This window comes from Vulpes vulpes, chromosome 16 (genome assembly GCF_048418805.1).
Source record: "Vulpes vulpes isolate BD-2025 chromosome 16, VulVul3, whole genome shotgun sequence".
NCBI lineage: Eukaryota > Metazoa > Chordata > Mammalia > Carnivora > Canidae > Vulpes > Vulpes vulpes.
This window is the reverse complement of record NC_132795.1, coordinates 42,410,530-42,428,354: the sequence shown is the minus strand read 5'-3', so window position 1 is coordinate 42,428,354 and position 17,825 is coordinate 42,410,530. Positions and strand designations below refer to the sequence as shown.

At 39.0% G+C, this 17,825-nt stretch overlaps 2 protein-coding genes across 6 annotated transcripts in view; both read left to right on the top strand.

Moving 5' to 3' along the window:
- Positions 1–3,514, top strand: part of PTPRR (protein tyrosine phosphatase receptor type R) — a 234,507-nt gene extending 230,993 nt beyond the window's left edge. For all 3 annotated transcript variants that reach the window (XM_072741944.1, XM_072741945.1, XM_026001716.2), the window contains one exon: positions 2,290–3,514. In XM_072741944.1, the coding sequence (XP_072598045.1) occupies positions 2,290–2,383 (94 nt within the window). In that variant the 3' untranslated portion in view covers positions 2,384–3,514. The remainder of the gene's footprint in view (positions 1–2,289) is intronic.
- A 541-nt stretch (positions 3,515–4,055) lies between these two features.
- PTPRB (protein tyrosine phosphatase receptor type B) overlaps positions 4,056–17,825 on the top strand; it is a 121,853-nt gene continuing 108,083 nt past the window's right edge. For 2 of the 3 annotated variants that reach the window (XM_072742063.1, XM_072742062.1), the window contains exons 1-3: positions 4,088–4,251; positions 5,583–5,978; positions 16,265–16,521. In XM_072742063.1, the coding sequence (XP_072598164.1) occupies positions 4,197–4,251; positions 5,583–5,978; positions 16,265–16,521 (708 nt within the window). In that variant the 5' untranslated portion in view covers positions 4,088–4,196. Of the gene's footprint in view, positions 4,252–5,582; positions 5,979–16,264; positions 16,522–17,825 lie in introns of all 3 variants that reach the window. The other variant, XM_072742060.1, reaches the window with a different exon arrangement.

Genomic DNA, 17,825 nt, shown 5'->3' with positions numbered 1-17,825 from the left:
TGTAGACTGCTCCCTTCTGGAAAGGCTACATTGTGCCAGCGATTGGCATAAGTGATCTCTGAGGATCCCTCTGATGCCTCTTCTTTCCAAATTAGGTGGAAAATAATGTGATTTCTCATACACCTTCCCTAAGCTTTCAGACCTACAAGAATTTTGCTAGCCTCTACAGCTAATCAGTTTGTTTCCCCATCGTCCCCATCTTTGCTGGCTGAAACAGCCTTGAGGGAGTTAACAGAATGTCAGAGAAGATATACCAGGCAAGAGAGTATACCACTGACCCAGCTGGGGTAGCATGGGTATGAAAAGTTGGACTGTGGCTTTGTTCATTCACCACTTGGACACATAAATACCAAAGCTCACCAGAAAAGACCCCTAAATAAATAAATAAATAAATAAATAAATAAAATGGAAGAGTTTACCTCCAAGTGAAGTAAATGGTGAGGAAGTTCATAGACCAGCCCAGGAGATGGAGCACATATAAGGCTCCATGTATCCCTGGCAGTTCAAGGGGGAAACCTAATGGTTCTCTGAGCTATGCAAGGTCAGGTAAAGGGAAGTACCTCTCTCAGCAACGTTGAGCTGCCCTAATATTTACCGTGGGTGGATCTCTTAAGATTCCCAGTTGGCCTCTTTTGGACACCAGTTATGGTTTCAGGTGTGCCCAGATGCTACCATATAGCTAAGAAGGAGAATTGCCACATCCTCACTTTGCCATTTGTGTTGTCAACGTATGACCAAAGAACCCATTAGCCGGAAAGTTGCCTTCAATACGACAAAGAATGTATAGTTTTGGGAGGAAAGACTAATGAATTCTTTGGCCGTTAAGTTGCCGTCTCCAAAATTTACCTTTTATTTCTTGCCAAATACGGCATTTTGGCATCACGTCAATCTTAGTCTGATTTAGGAGGATGAAATTTTACTAATGTAACATCTCTGCTTAGTTTAGAAGGATGAAGGCTTAATAGCTTCATATCTTGTTAGCTTATGTTTATAGAGGTCGGCAAGTAAACAGAGCTGCAAGCTCAGTCCTAGTTATTACCATTAATATTACCATTAGTTACCTCTGAATCCTAGAACGTTCTCACTGTATCCCAATCCTAGATTGACATTTACCACTGAATAGCACTTTAAATAAATAGTCAGTAAAATAACTACTACAGTAAAGGAAATTATCAACTTTTCACGTGTGTGGGCCCTGCTCCCTGAAATCATGTCGCAGTGAAGCAATCTGTCCTATTTTTAAGTTGCAGCGCTTGCATGGTCTAGAAATAATCATTGGGAATGGTTAACAACAACCGCTAGGGAGACCTGGCTAAAACCTAATCTCAAAATGAGGTGTCTCATCACACAGTTGTAGAGGCTTCTGACAGCAAGGCAGTGATTCAGTGTGCAGGAATAAGTGACATTGAGACCGCTCTCCGGAGCTCTGCCAAGTAAAGGACCTATTATTATAAAGAGCAAACTGTGACACAGCTACCCTATCCATACACGTATAACAAGAAGTAGTCTTCCACTAATCCAGTAACAAAAGGTACCACTGAATCACTAGTGATGGTGATGATGACCACAAAGGGAGGAAGGAGCAAGAGCCAATTCCCTTTTCCCCCCATCATTTAAGGGCCCACCCACTACCATGTTTAGACACCCACCATACCACACCCACAGACTCTGGTGGTTTCCCCAGCACATGCTCAGTAGACCAGTCCAGGATAGTGCATTTGTGCAAAGAGCAACACTTCACGGTTGAGTTTTGTTCGGTGAACCTTCTTCAATTTTAATCCAAGTGCATAAACTTTTGACCATGAGATGAATGATAAGGCACCTGAGAGGTGGTACTAACACTGCAGCTCCCTGCACAATGGGTGCTGTCATGATCCCACTTTAACAGAGGAGGAAACTGAACCAGAAAAGTTTTTAAGGAACTTGCCCATGATCCCACAGCCAAGAGTTGGTATGAGAGGGATTTCCACTCAGACAGCATGGGTGGTTCCAAAGTCTAAGTATTTAACCAATAGGCAGTACTGCCTCCCCCGTAATCATATGTAGGTAAAATTCATCAAGTGCCCAGTGATTACTGGGCCCTGTGTTAATCTCCTTTATCTACAGCAGCCCACTAAGCCCACCCATTGGGTCATTTGGACGCAGGTAAGAGGCATAAAACAAAAGAATCACCGGGTTGACTGCTCTGGGTCCCCGGCATAATAACACTCTAGCCTGGATGTGGTCTTTGTTACTTAAGACTGCAGCACGTTCGCAGTAAGAAGTTACTGTATTATCTCTTCCTTGTAGAGGTGGAATGGTCCAAACTAGTGAGCAGTATGAATTTGTGCATCACGCTCTGTGCCTGTATGAGAGCAGACTTTCGGCAGAGACTGTCCAGTGATTCTCTGAAGATTTACCAGACCCTCGAGTTCTGGGGATGGTTAACCAATTACCCACGTGAGGCTCTTCTGGAAAGAGCTTCCTGCAATGGAAGGAAAGAGGAGTCCCGAAGCCAAGCCGTGGCATGGACCATGTGGAAGATGGCCACGTCTTACAGATTGCCAGCCCCCTGTGTATAGGAATGCATTTGTAAGCATCCCCTAAATTATTGTGAAGGTCCTATGCTGATGGAGGTATGATAGATTTCTCACACAGCTAAGGAGGATTTTTGTTTTGTTTTGTCTGTATTGACTATCTGCCACACAGAATGTATGTCATGAAATACCCGGTGACATATGTCATCAAATGACAACTGGAAGAGCTGCTGAAGAAATTATTACTGTGTGTTTAGATGCTTTAATGTTTGCAAAATCTGTCTTGTGAATGGACTGTCAGCTGTTAAACTGTTCCTGTTTTAAGTGCTATTACCTTTCTCAGTTAACCAGAATCTTGCGTTAAGTTCGCAAGGCATTGATGGATTTTTAACCAATAAGTCTTTGTTTTTGGGAAAAAAAATCAAAATCAGTACTATTTTATATGGAAATGTGTCTTGATAATATTACCTATTCAATGTGTATTTATCAGTACCTCCTGTCAATCAATTACAGAGCACAATGATTGTCACTGGGTATATATGTATTTACTCTCTATTATTGCGCATAGAGGTGGTTTCGGCTCCAGAACTCCAGCCACTGTATTTCTACATTGTGAGTCATTTTACTTCAAAAGGGAAAAAAAAAAAAACAAATTTGTAGCAACGATGATGTATCACAAATTTTAAATATCTGTCTCTCTTTTACTGAGAAGGAATTTTTGAATATTCTATCTACCTTGAATCTATCTCCCCCCACCCACCCCCCCAAAAAAAGGCAGATGCCTTTGAGAATGAAGTAACCGGTCCCATTTCCAAAAGTTCTTCAAAAGGACGCTGCCAGGGATATTCCTAAATTTCTGAAAGGTTAATCCTCAAGAGACAAAGTTCAAAAAAAAAAAATGCACTCAGCAAACACTAAATGTTCTGCTCAAATATGAATTTTTAATGCAGCTATGTTGACTTTGTTTCCTACTGCCAATAAACTACTCTTACTACTAAGTATTGAGTAAAGCATCTACTTTTTTTTTCCTATTGGAAAGGAGCTGTTATCTTTTGGGGGAAGCCTGGAGTAGGTAATGAGATGGGTTTAATTTTAGTCTCTGCCTCTCCCCAGTGGAGATAACTATCTAACATGTAATATTGTCATCACTTGAGGGATAATGATCTAGAAGTGCCATCATTATGTGGTTTCCCTCAATAGACTCCCAGCATATCATTATACAAACGGTACATGTTTATGTCTTTCTACCACTTGTCACAGGCCCTCATAAATCACATGGCTTGTGTTTATTCAGCAGAATCAACATCACCTGAAGAGATGTCATGTTTTAGGAACATTCAATTATCTGAGATTACAATTCCTTTCTTCCCTCTTGAGGTTAAGAAGTAGTCATGCGCCAAAGGGATGCAGGAGAAACCTTACAAGTTTTATTCTAACTCCTGGAGGCCAGAAGTCTTTTTCTACATAAAAAAGGAGAGGTAATCATAATCCCTTCTTTCTAAGGAAACAGACAAAAGGACACTGGTGTAAAACTTCCCCAAACAATTCAATAGGAGGAAGTGCTCGTCACTGACTTTTTCCCCCACCATGAAGGCACATTTCCTTCCTAGTCTTTGCTTCTCTTATCTGGGAGATTTTTTTTCCCCCCCAAGCAAAGCATGAACAGTTGTTAAGTGGAAAATGGAGGCTGAATTTTACATGGCGATTCTTACCTGCTTGATCTTCGGGAATTCAGGTGAGTGGGCTTGCCTCTCTCTGGTGGTGTCTCTCCAACAGCCGCCAGAGGAGTCTCTGTTCTTTGAAAAGTGTCTGAAATAGGGCGGAAAAGGAGCCAGGTCTCCATGGCAGTTTAACCAAAGACGATGAGGAAGGGAAATAAAGGGAGCTGGCTATATTCACACGGTTGAGATTTCTCTCTAAAAAAAAAAACCAAATGGCCTCCTCACGTCCCCCAAATGCCTTGGGCAGCTCCTGAAATGGGAGGGAAGCACCTTGAGGAGAAATTTTGATTATTATATAACACTCTGGGGCATCCTCCATGTTTTTTCCTTATCAGGTTATAGATTTGGGGCGGGGTGGGGGGGTGGTTCTGTGTGTATGTTAAAGAAGGAAAGTCTAAGGAGATATAACTAAAGGTGGTGAAGAACCGGGGTGCGTCTTATTTGGAAGTTATTTGGAAGGAAGGTCTGAATGTTTTCATGAGAGAGCTCAGCTAATTAAGTAAAAGTTCAGAAAATAGTTTCTGAGCCTGAATATTTCACTTGTTAATACTGCTGTTTACCAGTTGGATGTTTAATTTGTGTGTGTGTCAAGACATTCTGATATTTTATTATTTACTGTGGGGATGTTGTAGATATTGTCACAGTATAGAGAAATGCTCCCTCTCTCCAGGACTGTAAGAAATGGTGTTTGTGATCATCAATACTTTCATTGGTTGCTATTAGCAATTATTTTATTAATTAAGGGAAAGGTGGGAAAAATTGTTTTATTTTTGTTTTGTTTTTGGATAAACACATCCAATTTTTAAATATGTATTTAAACTATGCATATCAAAGTAAGTAGCACTTTAGTGGTAACTCAAGAATTGGGAAAAGGGGTATTTTTGTAGAGCAGGGGATGGTGATGAGATGGAAAGAGTTAAAATGGTTAGAAAGGGAACAGGGCTCTTCATAACTTCAGCATATTTAACTAATTGGGCTCAAATATCACACCATGTTCTTTGGATGGTTCTGTGTCTCTTCCAAGCTTCCTTTCATTATTTCAATGGGAGTGTGTTTTCTTCCCTGAGCCATGTGAAAGTAAAAGAAAGGAAGCAAAGTATGACATTTTGGCATTCTCAGCCTTGGGATTTTATATAACATGTGTTGAAAATGAAAATATAAAAAAAAAAAAAAAAGAAAGAAAATGAAAATATTCATTTGAAATTATAGCAATAGCAAAAGATAAGTAAGCCTTGGGTTGTGACTTGGCTGATTTGTGGGTGGGTTGGTTTGTCTTATTTTGTTTTATTTTCTGATGGCCCTTATAATTTGCTACATAGTGCCTTATGAGTATCTCCTCTTCCAGAGGGGTTTCAGATTGTCCATGTCCATAAACAAGAGTGCCTTTCCAAAAATAAGAGAGTGGTCGTGGGTTTGTGCGATGGGACCAACCAGAACCAGCAGTGGATGTGGACTGAGGATGGAAAACTGCTTCATGTTAAATCGGCTCTGTGCCTGGGCATCTCCAATTCTTCTCGAGGCCCTTCCCTATCAGCTCTCTCTACCCACTGCTCCCAGGCCCCCCGATGGACTTGCCATGAGCAAGAAGGGTTTCTTGAGGTGGAAAATACCTCTCTCTTTCTCAAAAAACAAGGCTCCAAGGTAGTGGTCAAGAAGGACAAGAAATACCTCCATAGCTGGATGAAAATAGAGATCAACCAGCAGGGAAAACCGGTCAATGGGAGCCTCTGCTTAAAAAAAGGTGAGCTGTCCTTTTTAGAAATCATTCTGAATGTTCTGCTCAGTGTTATGTTGGTTGGTTGGTTGGTTGGTTGGTTGGTTGGTTTCACATTAAAGAGATGTCTGCTTACCTCAACACAATGCCTCTGGAAGACTCATAAGCTATTGGAAATGGATCGTGTGGCTCCTACTGATGTCGAAACTTCATTATCCTCATTGAATAAGACCAACATTTTTCCTTTTTACCTCTTGCTTTTCCTTCTTTTCTTTCCTTCTTTTATTAATTAAACGAATATTTCTTGGGTTTCTCTTTTGTGCCACCCTGTAGGCACTCCCTGTAGGCACTTTGGTGAAGTACCATTGGATGTAGCAATACAAATAGGCCCAAGCACAGCATACATAGGAAAGGACTAAAGCCAATGATGAGGAAATTATTTATTTTGCTAATGTAGAAACTTCTATTTGCTGGTGTAGAAACTTCTATTCTCTGATTAGGAGGAACTAGTAGAGCATCAGAATGGTGTTTGAGAAGACTGGAAAGATGGGGAAATACATTGCGCCTTTGCACATCTATTGTACTAATATTTAGAGGTACAAGAGGTCACATACTTTTGAAATGGTAAGAACCAATGCGTAGCCACAAGGTTTTCTAATTTGTTGACCTTTGATGGATATACTCGAGATGACAGATAAAAACTTGTATATATATGCAGAAATTCCTGGTGCAGCACACAGTTGTGCTGGGGATTTTATTTATGGGTATAACTTCATTCTCTATTTTACTTAATCATTTTATTGTTTATTTATTCCTGTATTAGAGATTTGCATTAGGATATCATGAAAGATAAAACTTATAGAATCATTGTTAGAAATGGGCCTTACAAATCACTGGAGATGTTATCTAGAAATGAAGCCCATCATTAAGGACACTGAAATTTTATCCCAGATTTATTGGTGGCAGAGGTCTAATTAGAACCCAGATGTCTTAATTCCTTATCCAGTGTACATTCCATTATATAGTGTTTGCCAAATGCTTAGCCACAGACATTTGCCCAATTAACTACATAAGAATCACCTAGGGGGAGGAAAGGAAATCGTTGCCATCATTTCTTCTCTCCTACCACCTTCAAGATTCAGTTTCAAGAAATTTGGGCGAATAGCTGATTTTTTAAAAAACCTCCCCAGATAATTTTAATCTATAACCTTGTTTGGGGATCACCATTCACTGTACTTTTTTATTTTTATTTTTTTTATTTTAAGATTTTATTTATTTATTCATGAGAGACACAGAGAGAGAGGCAAAGACCAGGCAGAGGGAAAAGCAGACTCCATGCAGGGAGCCTGACGTAGGACTCGATCCTGGGACTCCAGGGTCACGCCCTGGACCAAAGGCAGGCGCTGAACCCCTGAGCCACCGGGGCTGCCCTTCACTGTACTTTTAAATCCTTTTATTAGGTGTTCAGTGTTGAGGCTTATATGAGTCTTTTCACCATGCTGATCCTTGGACAGTTTTCTGTCATTCACTTATTTCATAAATTCAATAAGTATTTAATTAGATGCTGGTTAAGTACAGTAGACTCTTCTACAAAAGAAATTGAATGTTACACTTCTGAGCTTATAAAACTTCTGACTATGAAAGTAAGATAAAAATTATAAAAGTTGATTAGAAAATTCAACTTTGGGGCACCTGGGTGGCTCCATGGTTGAGCATCTGCCTTTGGCTCAGGTCATGATCCCGGGGTCCTGGGATCAAATCCCCCATCAGGCTCCCTCTGGGGAGCTTCTCCCTCTGCCTGTGTCTGTGCCTCTTTTTCTCTCATCAATAAATAAATAAAATCTAAAAAAAGAAAGAAAATTCAACTTGATCAGAGAACATACAGCATATAATGCCAATTTGAACATTTATTTTCCTGTAGTTCATTGAGCAAGGCCTGTCCCAAAAAAAACACAGGACCATTATAAATAAATATTCCTATTGTACCATCCAACACAAGAAGTTAGATTCTTCCCCAGCCCCCAATAAAACCCTATTTAGCAGAATATTATTTCACTGGAACTTTAAAAAAATAGATATGGATCAACAGAGTTATTCAAGATAGAAGATAATAAAAGGAAAAATGATTTCCTTTGACCTTCATGCAGAACAGGTCCAATGATGGACTTTACTTCAAAAATGGGTGGATGAAATAGTACCTCTGAACGTGCTGTATCCAAAACATGCCCAACAATGTGGGCTGGAAGAAAAATGGATTTCTAGAAAAAAAGCAGAATGAAAATTTGCACAATTGTGGTACCAAAAGATCTAATATTTGAATACACATATATAATACATAGTTTGTCTTAACACAATTATAAGCTAACGGATATTTTTCTGATCTGTCTCAAACTTACCACTGATTAGAGATACAGAATGATATTAGTTGACCCGTAGCATGAAAGCTCACTGATGTGCTAGAGAATCCATTGTTAAAAATTAAATGGCATTCAGATGTTTCCCATGAATGACTCCAAATGTCCTTTTTTAGAGAGCGGATAACTAAATATGATAATCTGGTAACACAATTATGTATATTGTTCATTCATATGTTCAAATTCTTCAGTAAAACACATCTCTGAAGGTCAAAATCTGAACTATTGGCTTCGGAAAAGAAACATTCATGGCATCATTCAAGTACCTAAGTAATGTTTCTCTAACACCTAATATGTGCCAGAGCTTGTGCTCTATGGGACCAACACCAGTGATTCTCAACCCAAGCATCACACAAGAATCACAGCAGGAGCTTTGAAATAATACTGATGCCCAGGCTTCATCCTCCAAGCCAATTAAAGTAGACATTTTTTTAATGCTTCCAAGATGATTCTAATGTGCAGCCAAGGTTGAGAATCACTAATTATGTCTTGCTCTTTATGGTAACAGGGAAGCCAGATATGTATGTAATTACAATAGAGTGCAAATTTTAAAAAGTACCCCTTTCTCTAATATATGTTCTTGCCAGTATGTCACCATAAGCAATTGGGTTAAAAATTTTTTTCAAAGATCATTTCATATTTGCATATTTTTTACACAATCCTTTGAGTGTCCACTGGATTCCGTCATAATTTAGCTCTGCTCCATTCTCAGGAAGCCACATTTTTTTTCTTCTTTTTCCCCCTCCTTTATTCTAAGTCCCTCTATTACAGGGTGAATTGAGGAGGAACCTCAATTCCAAAGTGGATTAAAATCCAGTGCAAAAATTAGTGTGTTTTTTGAGAGGAGGATATACAAGAGTTATGGTTTCTCAAATAATCACTACAGTGATTTTCATTAGGAGAGGAATGTAAAATGGGCTTTTTTTTTTTTCATCTAGCTTATATTTATTTGAAACAACCATTTCATAGGATAAATAGAAACAGAGATTGTGTAGAACCAGGGTCACCTGTACATTACAGATGGCCAAAATTTTTAAAAGATAGGACTGAGATTTCTTTCTGAATTCAAAATTTACCATTAAAGAGTACACTGCATGCCTTCATTTCAGGCAAAACAAGGGCGGACCTCCTAGACAGACTCTTTAAAAGAGTAATCAACCTTTGCCCCAAATTGTTGGGCTCCCTGCTCAGCGGGGAGCCTGCTTCTCCCTCTCCCTCTCGCCGCCCCCACTGTTTTAAGTAGCCATCTCTCTCTCTTGCTCTTTATCTCAAATAAATAAATAAATAAAATCTTTAAAAGAAAAAAAATCAACCTTTTATAATCAATTTATAAAATTAGACCTTTATAGTTATCATTCTGAGTCAGAAGAGTAATAATAAAAACATTGTCTCCAAAATGCCAACATAACTGGCTAAAAAGTGAAAAAATTCATTCTCTCCTTATATTCTTTTGTCAATCAAGTGCCAGATATCCAGCTCCTTGGAAACAATTACACCTTTAGCGATGTATCAATAAAACAAAAAAGTGACTGACGGACTTTCTCAATGGACTTTCTCAATTTTTCTTCATTCGTATCAGTGTTACAATGTACAGCAACATCCTTGGAGTCACTGTATTAAGTGTATAATTTTTAGAAATCTGTTGTATATAATGTTGGGGTCTAGTTCTACAAAATAACACAAAGCAGATATCAATAATGCAAGAAGAATCAGGAAAAACCAAATTCTGGTCTGTTCAATAATATTGCAATTTTATTTTATTTTATTTTAAGATTTTATTTATTTATTCATGAGAGACACCGAAGAGAGGCAGAGACACAGGAGAAGCAGATTCCCTGCAGGGAACCCGATGCGGAACTTGATCCCAGGATCCCAGGATCACGCCCTGGGCTGAAGGCAGATGCTCAACCTGCTGAGCCCCCCAGGCGCCCCAATACTGCAATTTTATAGACTCACACATTTAACTTTTTAAAAAAGATTATTACTTTAGGAATAAAAATGCAGTCTGAGGCCCAAATCTCTCGTTGACAAACTCCCTAATCGTGGTAATTCTAGATCTTCCAGATGAAGGGTGCAAAATTCCAGCCATCACTTGGATACTTTTTCCGAAAGATGGGAGTCTCCCTACTTAAAACAGTTGGATGGCTATCTAAAATAGTTGCTTTCCGGGCACCTGGGTGGCTCCGTTGGTTAAGCATCAGACTCTTGCTTTCGGATCAGGTCGTGATCGCAGGGCCCTGGGAGCCAGGCCTGAGTTCTCAGGGCTCCCTGCTGGGCGGGGAGTCTGCTTGTCTTCCTCTCCTTCTGCCCTTCCCCCTGCTTCGTCATGTGCTCTCTCTCTCTCTCTCTCTCTCAAGTAAATAAATAAATCTTTTTTTAAAAAATGAATAGTTACTTTCACTCTGATGTTTCATAGTGTCTGGAGAACAACACAGTGCATAAGATGTCAGCTAACCCATCATAACTTATTTAGCATCTGCTATAGATTCACTCATTCAAATCTTATATTCACCTATAAGGGCAGGAAAATTTTTTCAGACATATTTTCAGATATCCCTACCATGACTGAGCAAGTGAAATCACTTAAAGAGATTTCACTGCTGAAGTAAGCCATATTGCTGCCAGACTTGCTATAACTGCGATTAAAATAATTGTCTAATTATAGAAATGTGGGTGAGGAAATAAAATGTATTAAGCACTGTAATAGGTAGGCAATCATATATACTCTTGGGAGACAGGGATTTAATAGAAGCTGTTTCGTGATGGCAGGAATGCTTGTAAATACAGAGAGCTTAAGGGGACAAACCAAACAAGTATCTTTTGTACATTCAGACCCTATTTTGACCAAACGGGCTGTCAGAGCCATTTTAGGGTTTGTTTTCTCCTTGTATGGTTTTAAAGGGGCCTCGCTATTGACCACTGATTTATGTATTCATTGGAAATCATATGATCATTGATTACTGATATATGACTCGTGATCATTGAAAAATATCTCACATAGCATCCAGAGCCCCCCAACCATTTTCAGCCTGTCACATGTCAATGAATTTATCAGGGTGTACCCATAGCTACCTGTGACCTTCATGGGCCCTGGGCACTTATGTGTCTGTGGGCCCCTTCTTCCATTAAAATTTTAATTAATTAATTAATTAATTAATTAGATTTTCAGAGCCCTCCAAATCCTCATTTTTTTTCCTATTGTGTGAAAAAATCATTAACGTTTTCTTGGACTCTGAAAGTTCTTTGATATTTTTTTTTTAATTTTCAAAGAAATTAAATGATCTTGTAGGCCCTATAATATCATGAGCCCTAAAAAAAAAAAAAAAAAAAAAAATATCATGAGCCCTAGGTGCTGTGCCTATTGTGCCTAATGGACAAGTCAGCTGTGGGCACCCAGAATTATTCACCCACTCTCCATCCCCCTTTTCCTGACCTGCCTCAGCATCCCTCTCCTACAGCCTGGTAGGGATGAATTTAAAAGCCATTCTTTTTCCTCCACCCAGCCTGGTTTCCTTCTACCCACTATCTAATACACATACGTGTCCCAAAAGAAAACATGGGACATTGGGATAAACCAGGCACATCTTCCTAATGCAACACATAGTATAGTAGTTGAGTAATCATTAGGCATTTAAAAAGTATTGCTTTCATGAGTTTTTCATTTATTTTTCTCACTTAAATTTGTTTTACTGTGCTCTGCTTTGATGTTTTCCTATCCCTTGTTAACTTCCATTTGTTAATTTTACTTTATTTCTAATCTTGGATCTTTTGTAAGTCTGTAAAAAAGCTTTTGACCTCTGAAATTCTAACGACTTCTGATTTCTTGGTTATGTGTCCCGTTGTTTGCAAATTCTCCATCTTTTCACAAACTTTTCACCTCCTTGTTCACTTTCTCAAATTTTAGGTATGCCTTTTTTATGTACATACCTTTATTTTATTGATTACATTTTCTGAAGTGTTATTCCTCTTACCATTTCTAGAAATTATTTAGACTATAATAATTCAGATCCCTTTCACTGTATGTTTATTCCAGCCCAATCTTGTTTAATATAGTTAATGTATCATATGTATACATAAATCATCCTTTTTCTAAAGTATCTTCTATTTCATTTGTTATATCTTTTCTACATTATTTCCTCGCTTTTAAAAGGCATATTATATTTGGCATCTTCCTACAGAAAAGCAAGTCCCAATATAGTTGAAATTTTCTGTCTCCAAAATGAGTTCTGTTCAAATTATTCTGTTTTCAACATGCTTGAAAGTTATTTGTATCATGTAGGGGAGGGGAACTAAGAAATTGTGTATTTTTATCATTACATAAAAATCACATTTCCATTATTGATCATATCTGAGCTAATTAATAGACTAGCTAATAAACTAAAATACATGTTGTTCTTTAAAAACACATATTCAAAATATGGTCCTGATATGGTACAGTCATTGCAAACCATCTTACAGATGAGCTGTTTACAACTTACGTGCTAAAATCGTTTAAATTGGACCCAGCATGGTGGGCCTTATCTTGAATTGTGTTCTAAGAGGAATTATGTATAATGTGGAAACAATGTGGTAGCAATGGTACAATAAAGCTTTTTAAAAATAGCTTCAACATATTGTTCCATTGTGTAAGAAGTTTTCCTTGCATTTTTCAAAACACATCTTGCTCCATCATGAACTGTAAAATGTATATACCTTTTTAAAGAACATCAGAAGAATTTATAGATGCCAACACATCCAAAGATCTACTATTTTTATTTTTTTTATTTATTTATTTTTTAGATCTACTATTTTTAATATAATTTCATAGAACCCATTTCAACAGAGTTTAGGAGATGGAAAGATTAACATATTTTGATCGCCTTACATATTTCTGCAATGGATTTTCTCTCCTCCCATTTACCTTAAATTCCTTCAATACCCACATAAAGGCTGATGTCAGTTTTGCTCACATTGTGTATATGGATAAAAACTTACGGTTAGATATATATTACAATCACTGAGAAACTTGTTAGACATGCAGGTGCTGGGTCCCACACCAAATCTCCTAGTAAAGGGCCTAGCCTTCAATATTCTAAAAAGCTCCAAAGGGAATTCTGATGCCTACCAGAGTTTGCCTTAAAACGCAGGAAATTTGGAAATTGAATGCTAAGACTAAAGTTTCTTTCCTGCTTCTTAAATAGCACAAGTTAAAAACAGTCATCAAATGAAAGGGTGCTGGCCTTGGATATTCTGTAGGTTTTCTTTGGAAAAAAGGTAGTGGCCTAAAATGGAAAATGGACTTGTTTCATTTGGAATGTTTTAAAAATACATTTAGAAGTTTAATTAAAGACAATTACAGAAGTTGGAAATTTTTTTCCATAAGATGTTCCAAAGCAACATGAAATGGTAATAAGCTATGTTATTCACAGAAGAAATCTCAAGAGTGTTTTCATCATTTATCTAATTTTGAGACAGTCCTGTATTTAATTAATACATTTAATTAATCATGCAAGTTGACTAATAGAAAAAGTTCCTAGGATAAGAAACTTACCAACAACTCCTCAGTGAAGAGAATCAGCATAGGTTGACATGCTATGACACATAATTGCATGCTACGTATTTGGAAGCTTGTTTTTGTCCTAACCCCACCATTAAATTTTTTTTTGAGGGTCTGAGAGCTACAATTGTCATAGGTGGTAGTCAACTCAGAGGATCAGCATTGGCCAAAGCCCAAAATAACCAAAATACTAATCACCACATACAGAAATTTTTACATCTCAATAACAGACAAATGTCCACTTGAAGGAACATTCTAGCATCTAACTGACTGCTTTTTAGAGTTTATTATAAAGGACTATTGCTACTAGAACAAGTGGGTTTGTCACGTAGAAATCCCAGGGATAAGTAAGTCTGGTCTATGTTCTGAGTGGTGACGTGGACACAGTGGCAGTGGTAGTGGCGCAGGATTCAGAAGGGAAAAAAAAAACAAACAGAAACTAACAGGAATGTCCAAAACTCTATCCAAGTCTGGGTCTAGTAGATGTACAGGTAGGGTTGTCAGATATAATACAGAACATTCAATTACACTGGAATTTCAGATGAATAACAATCTTTTAGTATAAGTGTATTCCCAATAGCATCTGTAATATAACCTTTGCAATATTGTATATTTGAGATATGCTAAATATTCTAAATTAAGAGTTCTTTATCTGAAACTCCAATTTAACTGGGCATCATGTACTTTTATTTGCTAAATCTGGCAACCCCACATACAGGGTACTTTGGACAACTTTCCACATTTCAAGGAAAGGATGCTTGATAGTCATTATTTCATTAACCTTTAAGAGAACTGCTGATATTTATTGACCTCTTACTAAATTTTAAAAGTACTTTTTCCATTTTCATCCTCTTTTTGTGCTTAATCCCTCCTCTCCTTTATATACATTATCATATAAAATATGTCAGTATCACATAAAATGTCAGTTGACATTGGAATGGGAATATATGAGATTCAAAAGAGGGCTCAGTGAGGTGGACTTGAACAGGGAAAATGTGAAGATTAATAGCCTCTTCCTGGGACCTTCACCAGCACATAGTAGTTGCTTAAGAAATAGTTGGTTGTGGGTCGGATGGGTGGCACAATCGGTTAAGCATCTGACTCTTGGTTTTGGCTCAGGTCATGTTCTCAGGGTCATGAGATGCAGCCCCAGGTCAGGTCCGTGCTCAGGGCAGAGTCCGCTTGAGATTCTCTCTCTCTCTCCCTCTCCCTCTTCCTCTGCCCCTCCTCCATGCTCTCTCTCAGCCTCTCTACAAGAAATAAATGAATGAAAAAAGAAGTCGGTTGAATGAACCACTAAAGGAGTAGGAAAAATAAAATACTTTTTCTTCCAGTTTTTAAACCAGAAACTTTTCAAAGTTATAGTCAACTAATTGGGCAGGATTTTATATCCCAGGAAACTCTGACGCATAACAGAGTTGTTAGAGGCATCTAAACATATCCCCTCGGCCCATAATTTACAGACCTTTCCAGTGCTTCATATTATGCAGTTGTTCTCTAGGTCTTGTTACACAATGCGTGGTCCAAAAACCATCAGTACCAGCATTGGCATCTCCCGAGGGCTTATAGGAGTGACCGCTGTGATAATCTTTGCTGAGTCAGAAGTGGCGTGGTTAGCGAGATCCCCAACAGATGGGGAGCACGTTTTAAAATGATGGCTAGGTGAACCTAATTCATAAACCAATCATTTTTAAGTATGGGCAATCCAGCCTTGCAAAGTAAAGCTATCAATTAATCCCACCAGCTCCTAAGTTTTAAATCAATTGACTAGCCTTCCAAAGACAGGGCACTTAGAAACTATAACCATCCCGAGATTTGGTACTCACACAAGTAGGGACAGAACCAGTTTACACGGAAGTAAAAGAAAGTCATTGCTTTCCTGGGAATCATCAATCTTCATGACGAAGTTCGGTAAGTTGTTAGCTGTGATTCTCAACCTGGTATTTTGTTTAATGAGCCCTTTGAGAAGTTGAATGAAAGTTCCCCACAGAAAACAAGGTTTACATGGAAATATATTCAGGACTTGCATCAAGTTTTTTGAGATTCATGGACCCCCAGAAGCCAGTTTGGTGACTCTCTAAATGCTCATAAATTCTGTCTTCCACATGGAGTTGAGGATTTCTGGTAGCAGTTTTCACATCTCCCCAGACCCTCTGATATCAATAGATGGGTAAATGATGGGTGGATTGAACAGGGCCAATTAGCATCCTCACACTCCAGCATCTTTGATGTTTCATACAACTGAAGCTCATCCACGTGCCTGTGATGAAAGATGTCTTCTTTTTCTAAAGTCAAATTGCTTTTATGTGAGGAATCCACAAAACATGAAGGTAATTTTAGCAACTGTCCTTTCTTTACCTCAGCTGGCCTGGGAGCAGAAGTTTCAGTAAGGAGCACTAGAAACACAGCTCCACCCCAAAACCCCACTACTCTTAATGCAGTTCCATATAGCCCGGAACACCTTCTTAGGAACACCACAGAGGCCTTCACCAGGAGCACAACAGAACGTTACAGCCACAGCAGCAGACAGAGCCAGCACCCCCATCTGCAGATGACTGGAACGACAGAGACATCTTGGGTCCCCTGGACGACTCAACCCTTCCCCAGCACCACTGAACAGGTAAGGGGAGAGCGGGTGTGGAGTGTGACTTGGAAGGGTCTCAGAAAGCCCATTGCTTGAGAACATTCGCTCTACTGGAAATGCCACTACCCACGTGTGTGGTTAGGGAGCCTGTGTCCCAGCTGCTAACTCTGCACAAACGCATTTTGTGTGATGAAAAACTCTTTGAGATGGACCTAAAAGCCCTAAATCTTTATAAGGTAAAGATAATTTGGCTATGATGTCAAAACGCCCTCCTGCAGGTTGGTCACGTTTCTGAACCAAAGTCAGGATCCATAGTCTCGTGCTTAACCTTGCACCAGGATATAGGAATGGAAACCCTGCAGATTCCCCTGCGTAGACGTCACAATCGTTGATACTCATAAGGGAGTGGAAAGAGTCACAAAGCAATGGAGGATTCTGGAATCTATGATCTGTGAATATGCTCAAATAAGTGAAGGCACCTAACAGTTCCACAGCAGCCCCCACAGAGTGACAGGAGTCAGATGGCCAGGGGGCGGCGACCGTGCGGTCCTACAGTCTGCTCACGTAGTGTTGTAGTTTGAAGTGTCCGTCCCTTCAGTTCTGCTTACCTCTCACGGTTTTAGGCCTCTGTTTGGGGCCATCGTAGTGCAATTACAGAAGTGTAACCCGCAAAGGTGGATCAAAACTGCTGCTTCATTTGGCAGTATTTAGCCGGCTTCTAATAAACAAACCAAGTAATGGAAAGAAGGTAAAAGCCCAACACTAGGCGTGTGACTTAACACCCATTTAGGGCTTTGCTTTCTTTCACGTTTTGCAGAATTTAATGTTGCATCTGGTCCCCAGCTAGTAGGGACACACTTCATAGTTAATCACAAAGCAAACATAACGCACATTGAATAACTTGTGGAACTTTGTTTTTATATTCATTTTTCCTTTACTATAAATCATCCTTGCAAACAGGTGCTTCCCTTGCCTCTGAGTAGAATTTAGGAAAGCCTCATAACCTCTCTGGATGCTCTTTATACCACTTTAAAACTCAACACTCATTCTCAACCCATGAATAAAGATATTCGTTTCAGGAAGTAACCCACACTCTAAATTCAATTTAAATGTGAGCTTGTCCTCTCTTATCATCCCTTCCCTTTAGGCTTGAAGTAGGGAAAGGGGGCTTGTCCAAAATCTCCCACTTCCCACCTAGCTTTTTACCCACATCTCCTAGTTGTATCATTATGGTTCCAACCCTGTCAGGGCTTGGAAAGTGGGGAGGGAAGACAGGAAATGAGAGCAGGAGAGCTGGTACTTGAGATTGCCATCAGGAGTTGGCACAGGACTCACTCTAA